The sequence below is a fragment of the Nicotiana tomentosiformis genome, chromosome 8 (assembly GCF_000390325.3).
Source record: "Nicotiana tomentosiformis chromosome 8, ASM39032v3, whole genome shotgun sequence".
Lineage (NCBI taxonomy): Eukaryota > Viridiplantae > Streptophyta > Magnoliopsida > Solanales > Solanaceae > Nicotiana > Nicotiana tomentosiformis.
The window spans coordinates 113595036-113605412 of record NC_090819.1 but is presented as its reverse complement, the minus strand read 5'-3'; the positions used below and the strand labels follow the sequence as shown (position 1 = coordinate 113605412).

The window sequence follows — 10377 nt, the reverse complement described above, 5'->3', positions numbered from 1 at the left end:
CAAAGTAGAGGGGTATATTTGGCCCTTTTCCCAATAAGATATATGAGTATCAGAATATTATTACTCCCTCCGTCTCATGTTATGTGTCATGTTTCTCTTTTACACGCCCCTTAAGAAAAATGAATTAGGAAAGGGACTAGACTATTCTACCCTTATTTATGTCTTAACTTATATTCTCTCTTCATTGAATATTTAGTCTATTTATGTGTTATCTCTATCTTCAAGAACAATTATTACTAAGGGTAAAAAGGAAAAAAACACTCAAATTTGTCTTGAACTTCTAAAATAACAAATAATTTGAGACAATTATTTTTAGTAACCATGACTATTAATATGAGACGGAGGGAGTATTAGAGTTAGCTACGGAAAATCCAACAGTCTATTTATAGAAATAAACAAAAAATTGTTGTCGGTCACGTTAATTAAGCCATCTTCATTTGTGAATCTATTCCAGGCATAGACAAAATTGTCATAATAATTGTCCTTCCCTACTTATAAAATGGTATTACTAGATCTTTTGAAAAACCAGATGGGATACGATGTAGACAGATGAGTCAATACCTCTTATTTTTATATATGGGAAAATAGATTCCTATATTGTTGTATGTTGTGTTATTTTTTCACAAATTACTTGAAATAAAACTAAATATGTAAAATATTTGTGCTACCAAATCAAGTTTGAAAGGTAAAGAGAAAGTTGCAACTTAAGAATTATGCGCTTATGGCGTTCAAACAATCTGACTTATTGGTAAAAGTTAAGGGCAAAACATAACCTTAAATTGAACATGGGTACAAAAATTATCAAATTCCTATGTCTAAAAGTGGAGAGAAAATATTTCGAGCTTAAATATTTTATCTAATTAAAAAATTAAAGAATAATTTACAAATAATTCATTAACATTTTGCATTCTCTTCCGTTAAAAGTAAAAAATATTGAAAAAGAAAAAAAAATGAACTTGGTCCTTTTTCAATTATCCACTTGGCTGAAAATATGATTCCTACTTGCACATTATAACAAAAGAAAAAATAAAAATAAAAAGAACAAGAGTCCTAACGCGGTCTCCCTATCTTTTCACACTACCCATATAATCCACACCAGTTGGGAGTCTGGCCAAGCTATTCAATTTTTACTGCTCAAAAAGTTCAATTGAAAAGTTCCCAATTCTGATCTTTAACTATTACTTCTACTTCTGATCTACTCCATTGATTCATCTTCACTTTAAAAAATCTATCTTTTTTTTTCCTTTTGAAAATACAGTGCATTTATAGCAGAGTATGTGTAGGCTGCTGCTTTCAGTTCCCTTCTAATCTTTAAAAAAATCTTAGCGTCAGATCTCTCACTCGTCAAGTGAGAACTGAGGAGCTCTCTTTCTAGGTAATAAACTAAAGTTTTGATCTATTTTTAGTTTATTTCAATGTTTTTGTACTTTGCTGCATTGGTTTTGGTCTCTGTGTAGCTGTGATTCAAACTTTATTGTTTCAATTTCTTGTTATTTGATAAAGTTTTCATCTTTCTTGTGTACCCTTTTGTTTTCTTTAAGTCTGTGGATCAATGAGTATGATTTTCTTTTGAATATTCCGAGATCTGTATTTGTGGTTTCTTGTTTCAGAGAATTCAGTTCATTATCAAAGTATGTTAATTGCTTGATGCACTTTCTGCTTTATGTTGTTAGATTTTCTCTTTTTTCACCTTTTTTTATTTTTTATGTTTTTCAAGCAGAAGTCAGAATTGTAGTGATTTAGTCTGTACTGAGTTCTTTGATAATACATTAACTTCATTGTGAATATTTGTCCCAAGGGAGGTGTTATATGAAGTAAAGTGAATAGTTAAAAAAAGATTTCTGTCCTAGTATGAAGACACTGAGTTCTCGTTATTTGATCAAGTTTTCATTTTTCTGTGTACCCTTTTGTTTTCTTTAACTTTGTAGATCAATGGGTATGATTTTCTTTGAAAAGGTCTACTTTCAGTTTTGCAAGATCTGTGTCTGGTGATTCCTTATTTAGAGAATTCAGTTAATTATTTGGATACGTTAATCACTTGATGCACTACCGTTTTGTCTCCTAAGCTGTTGGTAAAAAGATCTTTTTGTTAAATTTTCTCTTTTTCTTATTTTTTGTTTTTCAATCAGAAGTCAGTTTTATGGTAATGTAGTATTTTCTGAGTTCTTTGATGAAATCTCTACTTCAGTGTGAGTAGTCAGCCCACCGGCTGGTGTACTGCTCACGAAGTAAAGTGAGGAAGTTAAAGAAGCATTTATGTTCTAATATAAAGATTAAATCTTGAATATCTGTGAATACCTATTACTAATTCATCCTTTTGTGCAATTAGATTATATTAGGTCTCTTTGAGTTGTCCTTTGAGAATTTCAGTCGAACTGTTACTGTTCAACTGTCAAGAACCAATGAGTTGCCTGTATCATGAGACTTAGTGGATATGAAGCTACTGTTTCTCCTGGCTTGAGATGATTATATGAAACTTACTTTTAGAAGAAGAGTATCTTTTGCATCCTGGCAATTGCTCGAAATTCTAACTTCTTGATGCTACAGGGAACTTCTGGTGCTGCCGTGAGCACATAATGGCGTCCAAGTATCATGCACCAAGCAACAGAACACGACGACCGATCTCTATATTGATTGTAATTGGTCTTTGCTGTTTCTTTTATCTAATAGGAGTTTGGCAGAAGAGTGGGTCCGGTAAGGGAGATAAATTAGCACTAGCAGTGACCGAGCAAACTGCTGACTGCAATATCTTTCCACCATCCACTCTGGATTTCGAATCACACCATAATTATGTAGAAATGATTGAATCTTCAGAACCAAAAACTAAAGTATTCAAGTCATGTGAGGCTAAATACACTGACTACACTCCCTGCCAAGAACAAGACCGAGCAATGACGTTCCCACGGGAAAATATGATATATAGAGAAAGGCATTGCCCTCCAGATGATGAAAAGCTTCGTTGTTTGATTCTAGCACCCAAAGGATACACAACTCCATTTCCATGGCCGAAAAGCCGTGATTATGCCTACTATGCTAATGTTCCTTACAAACACTTGACAGTTGAGAAGGCGGTCCAGAACTGGGTACAGTTTCAGGGAAACGTTTTCAAATTTCCAGGAGGAGGTACAATGTTTCCTAAAGGAGCAGACGCATATATTGATGAACTTGCATCTGTGGTTCCAATTAAAAGTGGCATGATAAGAACTGCTCTTGACACTGGTTGCGGGGTATATTCTATTTTCCTTTTTTCCTCCTTTCCCTTACAGTTTACGAGTTATTCCATTAAAAAAGCTTCCATGATGCTGATTATCTTCGATGGTTACATTTTATATAAGGAAAGAGGAGAGTTTACGCGATTCATGTGCTAAACAAGTTTCATGCACATGTTAAACAAGTTTTTGTCAATGAGCAAAACTGCAATACGAGGATCACTGTGTTCTTTGACGATAAGACATCTTTTAAAACCTCTATTAACATATTGTTACTTGACTAATTCACATTTACTTGTAACAGTGCTATTTATAGTGGTTATGGTATTGAAAGCCTAAATGGGATATTTAATCACTGAGGTCATTGAATTGACTATCTTAACACTTCCCATTTACCTGTGAGAATACATTTTTTCCCTGATAAGTTGCTGGGAAGGATACTATCCCAATTGATTTAATACAGCGAATCTTTAAAAATTTTGGAGTCTAATATAACATACAGGTCATAAAAAAGTAGTCTGTCCTTCACCATCTTTTGATATACCTTGTAAAATCTTGCTTTCAGGTTTAAAAATTCAAAACTAATAAATAGTCTATCTCACTTGGAAAAGGCAAGATTACTGCCAGGAATATCTGCAAGTTCTTCTCGTGCTGTTGTTGAGTCTTTTCCTGTTTTTAAGTAATCACATTCTACAGGAAAAGGGTTTCTCACTGCATTAATGCTTGTTATTATTCATCAAATATCATGCTTTTTTGAAGTATCGATAATAGACAACTTATTGCATTCACATATCATGTGATAAGGTTGCAAGCTGGGGTGCTTACTTGCTGAAGAGAAATATTCTGGCAATGTCATTTGCACCTAAGGACAATCATGAAGCACAAGTGCAATTTGCATTGGAGCGAGGTGTACCTGCTGTTATTGGAGTGTTTGGTTCCATACACCTTCCATACCCATCAAGAGCATTTGACATGTCTCATTGTTCTCGCTGTCTCATTCCCTGGGCATCAAACGGTAATATGCACAAGATATAGTTTAACAAGCTTACCGAACTTTCTGATATAGGCCTATCTTCTTTATCTATCTTATTAGATGGGCTTAAGATCTGTGGAACCTTTTGGAAACATAAAATTGGAAACAGTACTTGTCAAAAAGAAAAAGAAGGAAAAATCGGAAACAAGGTATAGGTGCTGATGACTCTGAAAATATGCGTTGACTGCCATAGGGAAGATAAGCCTTTGTCCGCTAACTCTAAAGTATCATCTTCGTGTATATTGATGCAACTGTTTATTTATTAAAAAGAAAAGCATTAGCCTTCTAAGCTTTTAAAAAAGAAGTTCTGATGTTGCTGCGAAGTTTTGGACTGTATTATTTGGTGTAATATATTTCATTCTTTACACAAATGATGTCAGAGTCTTTGGATGTGAGTCACGCTTAAAATTGGAGGACATTTTATGTTTGTAACTAGTATTGATAAATTTGTGGTTCCTATATGCTATAAATAAAATGTTGAAATGTTATATCTTAGAATGCATGAATTATTGGACTATTAATTCCAATTAGTAAGTGTTTAGAGAGGAATAAACACATAGATGTTAAAATGACAGGTACTTGCAAGATCCAATTTAAGACCTCAACCTGCTTTGGTACATAAATGATAAATGTGAAGGTGGATTTAACCATTTAAGAGGATTGTCGTGGATAAATACTACAAAAGTTAGTGATAATTAAGAACTTTTCTAAGATTCTCACCTTAATTAAATATTTTTCATGTTGTACTTGCCTTTTGTATTGATCTTCAAGTGCTTTCCGGAGCATTGGGAGTTCTAATAACAACACCTTTGGAAAGGAGACATCTAATACCGTTGGAACTTCCAAATAGGAGAAATGCATTTGTGCACTGGAGATCAAGTCATAGGGAAAAAGATTTGGATTTGGAATGAGTCTATAGCATAAAAGATTTCCATTCGAACTGTAAAATCCTCTGTGTAAGAGGAAAGATCCTTGTTGGAATCATGTAGTGAATAAAAATAGGTGCTGTATGTTAATAATTCTAAGTAGTGATTGTGACTTTAGCTTATCCTGAGAAAATTAAAATTGCCAGCGATGAATTTAACTTTCAAGGGTGAAATTTCTAGCTTGCTGATAGTTGGCTTGTATGTGCAGAGGGTATGTACATGATGGAAGTCGATCGAGTTTTGAGACCTGGTGGATACTGGATACTGTCTGGTCCTCCACTTAATTGGAAGACCTATCACAGAGTCTGGAACAGGACAATTGCGGATGTGAAAGCTGAGCAAAAGAGGATTGAAGATTTTGCTGAGCTTCTTTGCTGGGAGAAGAAATATGAAAAAGGTGATGTAGCTATATGGAGGAAAAAAATAAATGGAAAATCATGCAGCAGAAGGAAATCTGCCAACGTATGTCAAACAAAGGATACTGATAATGTCTGGTAAGTTAACTGAGTCCTACTTGTTAAATTACCCTTTTTCATAGTCCTGAGACCCTCTTTAGTGTGTTTTTGTTGTGAAAGGTACAAGATAATTTGTCGCTTTTGAATCCTAACTGTTTGTCGCCCTAGTTTCAATGTGGTTTGCTCACAAGAGTTGCAACTCAAGTTTCTACTTTCAATTTCCTGTAGTAATATTAACTGGAACACGGCTTCAGGGACCATGCTGCACATATAAAGTAGTTTGATTTAGAGAAAATAATTGCTTTCTGTAGCAACTGGGCAAACCTTTTATCTTTCTAGATCGTATATTTTAAAAGAGCTGTTTGAAAGCCAGTATGTTGATGTCTGTTGAAGTACTAAATAAAAGAACTTCAAGTTCCTTCGATGTGACTTTCTGCTTTGACAAAATTCAGGTTATAGTATCCAACCAACAACATTTTAAAAAAAAAAAAAAAAAAAAAAAGAGAGGGCACCCCGGTGCATTAAGCTCCCACTATGCGCGGGGCCCGGGGAAGGGCCGGACCACAAAGGTCTATTGTACGCAGCCTTACCCTGCATTTCTGCCAGAGGCTGTTTCCACTGCTCGAACCTGTGACCTCCTGATCACATGGCAACAACTTTACCAGTTAAGCAAGACTCCCCTTTGACATTAGTGAAGATATACAGTTATTGGTGGGTCTTTCCGTTTCACTTGGCACGAAGTTAAATTAGAAATTTCACAAAAGTGTAAATCAGAGGTAATTAGAGCGTGCGATAGTTGAATGAAGAATAGGGAGCCACTCATGAGTATGAGTCATGACTATGACATTACCTTTGGTCATTTGATTTATCACCAAAAATACTGAATGCTAGATTGTTGTTCCATTATGTAAGTATCAATTTGTGGTTATTTTTTCCACTCTTTATAAAATGGTGATTCAGGTACAAAAAAATGGACACATGCATAACCCCCTATCCTGAGGTCCAGAATTCTGATGAAGTAGCTGGAGGGGAATTGAAGAAGTTTCCTGCTAGGCTCTTTGCAGTTCCGCCACGTGTAGCCAATGAAATGGTTCCTGGGGTGACAATTGAGTCTTATCAAGAGGATAATAAGCTTTGGAAGAAACATGTCACTTCTTACAAGAGGATCGTTAGCCTACTCGGCACCACGAGATACCACAACATAATGGATATGAATGCCGGACTTGGAGGATTTGCTGCAGCACTGGACTCTCCTAAGCTGTGGGTGATGAATGTTGTGCCAACTATTGCTGAAAACACTCTTGGTGTCGTATATGAGAGGGGCTTGATTGGGATATACCATGACTGGTACGCATTGCTAATGGTTTCTTATCAACTAAACTCTTTTTTTTGGCAAATGGTAAAGAATTTTGCTGGTTTACTTAAATGGGCATTCGGCCTATTCACCTACCACAATTATCAAGAAATCGGGAAGATCTTCCCTTTTATTTACTGAAAACCTATAGCATCTAGGATTCAAATGAAACATTCACAATCTATTGTTACTTGCATGTATGAAAGGAGATCCTTTGTCAATTGTCATTCTTCTGTTACTGTTTTACACCGGGAACAGTCTAGAATATTGCTTCTGAAACTCTTGGATTAATTTCGATTTTCTTCTCCTTTCAGGTGTGAAGGCTTCTCCACGTACCCGAGGACGTATGACCTCCTTCATGCTAATCGCTTGTTCACTTTGTATCAGGACAAGTAAGCATTCTTCAACTCTTCTTTAAAGAAATGGATCTATGCTCTGATTCTTATATATTTGAGAGGGATCTATAGCTAGCTATCTATGAAAATCGGATATATATATTACGTAGAAGATATCAAAATCTCAAAGCTATATTATTGTAAACAGGTGTGAATTTGAAGATATTCTTCTAGAAATGGACCGTGTTCTGCGGCCTGAAGGGTCGGTCATTCTTCGAGATGGAGTTGAAGTATTGAACAAGGTTAGGAAAATTGCAGCAGGACTGAGATGGGAAACTAAATTAGTAGATCATGAAGATGGACCCTTGGTACCTGAGAAAATATTTGTTGCTGTCAAACAATATCATGTTGAAGGTGATGACGACCAGAACACGCAAAACGATGAATGAATATTTGAGTATATGGATAAACCTGTCAATTTTAAAGTGGAAGGTAAGATTTCCAGACAGAGACATGAAGGTTTTTTTTCTCAAAGATGGCAATACAGCAATAGTGCAAGTTCAAGTTCTCATGTAGAGCAATTTTAGCTATTTTTTCCCTTTGATGTGTGATTTTGGAGATGTGGTGAAAAGCAAAGATCCCTTTCTCCAAATAATGAAGCAAAGCAAGATACTAGTAGTGATATGTTAATTTTAGAGCATCTTGTTTAATTGTTTGAACTAGCTACAAAACTGAATATTGCAACATTTGTAATCCTTATTTATTTATCTTGGCAATTTAATTTATTTAAACTGTTAATCAAAGGACCATCAAAATGTTGATAAATATTAGCGGAAATTCTGGTCTAGTTTGCCATTATATGAAGGGGTATTATCACTTTTAGCCCGCGCCAGAAACTATTTACATATTTTCTTAAAGTGTATAAAATTTGTATAATTTTTTATATAACATACATAATATATATATATATATATATATATATATATATATATAAAATATACAAATTTTTTATATTTTTCGACTATTATTTCTACAGCAGCTATACAATGTCATTTTCTCTTATAAGCAGCTATACAATGTCATTTTCTCTTATAAGCAGCTATACAATGTCATTTTCTCTTATAAGAGGAGAGCCTATACACTCAAGATTTGACAATGTAGGAACTAGAGAAACCATTACAATATTAAATTTCCATAGCGTAAAAGTGGTTTTGCCTTGTCAAAATAAATAGGCATCGAAAAAGGTAGAAAAAGAGTTGACTTTGAAAAAATAAATAGTATGATTTATAAACAAAAAATATACATTATTTGGGAGGCAGAGAGTACTATTGTTGTCCAAACAGACTTAATAAGATAATCTAATCAAAGCTCTCAGTTAAAATGAAAAGATTATGAACTTAACTTTCTCCTAGAGATGCAAGTTCGTTAACTGTGATCATGTCATTGAAATTTCTTCACTCTCATCTAAAATTTTCGAGTGCGAGACGGAAATAGAAAACGTTTTGGCAAGGAGAACTTATACTTCCTTTAATGGTCTACTCAATGCGAAACTAGATTAATCAAGTTAGTGAAAATATTACACATCGAAGAATTGGTGACTTTTTTGTGCGAGAATTTGTGGAATAAATTCAGCTAGAGTACAAAACTATGTGCTATTAAAATCAATGTACATGTAACTACCCAACTAACTCCACCAAAGTCTGTAACAGAAATCAATAGATCATCAATTAAAAGGATACCTTTTGGAAGACCTAAATGTTGTACTTTATGCTAAGAATTAATGCTCATATCTTGTGTTGGCCAGCAAAAATGGTTCATCCTTTCTACTCTAAGTGGTAGACAACCACACAACTTTCCCCACCTAAATCTTTATTAGAACATTTCCCTATTTTTTTCAGCTTGTGCTATCATTTGAAAAAAAGAATAACTTATAGCCCATGTGATTAAAAATTTGCTTATTACCCATTGATGATATTTTGAACCTTATATATTCTTGTCTATCAAGTTTACTCCCAATGTATGTCCCATTTAACTCCAAACATTGATCAAACTTAGTCTTCATAAACACAGAGCGTTAATCAAATCGGAAAGGATGAAATCTCTACTTAGGGGTCATTTGATATGCTCGATAAGGGATAATATTTACGAGATTAGATGCGGGATTATTTTATCCCGCGTTTGGTTGAAATTTTTGAATCCGGAATTAGCTATTCCCACGATTAATTAATCCTACAATTGGGTATTATTTTACCCCACATTGAGGGTGGGATAATAATCTTGGGATTAATTAATCTCGAGAATACTAAATTGACAAAGATGCCTTTCTCCAAGACTCTTTCCCCAAAGTCTTTTAAACAATGCAAAGTTAAAATCGAAAATAATAGTTTATCCCAACTTATCTAGTATATACCAAACACATATTTATATGACACACGGTATATCTCATTTTTAGTCCAATGAACCAAATATCTTCAAATAAAAATATATTAACTAAATAATCCCGTTATTATTAATTCTCATATTTTAATCTCGGAATAACTTGTTCCCCATCAGACGACCCCTTAAAAAAAATTAAAGGCTAGTATATGACAGTTTGACCCAAAATCTAGATCTAGGTTTAAACAATTAGATTTTCGAATAGAATAGAGTTAGTCTTAAGCCAATATAAGATCGTTTAACTAGTTTCTTAGCCAAATGTCTCCGGTTAAGTTTTCTTAGCAATAAATGTGTAACAGTAGACAATATTCAATGGCCCAAGAATAAAGAGAATAGCATTAATAGTAATAAACGATAAATAATGGTATTTATGTAAATATATGCAAGTGAGATAACCGAAAAAGGGTGAGATTCTGTAATATTCTTCGTGGCAATGATAAATGATTGATGAGTCTTTGAACATTCGAATTCTCCTTGGATCGTGAGAGAAAAGGTATATTTTGTATGTATGTAATAAAGCAAGAAAATGTCAATCCCTAGATGCGGATCCAGGATTTAAACTCTACGGGTTCAACTTTTAAGATTTTTAACATTAAACCCATTATATTTTTAAAGTTATGGGTTCAAAT

At 34.1% G+C, this 10377-nt stretch overlaps 1 protein-coding gene across 1 annotated transcript; it reads left to right on the top strand.

Annotated features, from left to right (window-relative positions):
- Positions 1 to 1103: 1103 nt before the first annotated feature.
- LOC104085086 (probable methyltransferase PMT14) lies at positions 1104 to 8115 on the top strand. Its single transcript, XM_009589038.4, has 7 exons — positions 1104 to 1375; positions 2548 to 3227; positions 4014 to 4224; positions 5377 to 5662; positions 6584 to 6970; positions 7292 to 7369; positions 7521 to 8115. The coding sequence occupies exons 2-7, from the start codon at positions 2577 to 2579 to the stop codon at positions 7759 to 7761; spliced, it is 1854 nt and encodes a 617-aa protein (XP_009587333.1). The 5' UTR covers positions 1104 to 1375; positions 2548 to 2576; the 3' UTR covers positions 7762 to 8115.
- The last annotated feature ends 2262 nt before the right edge of the window (positions 8116 to 10377 follow it).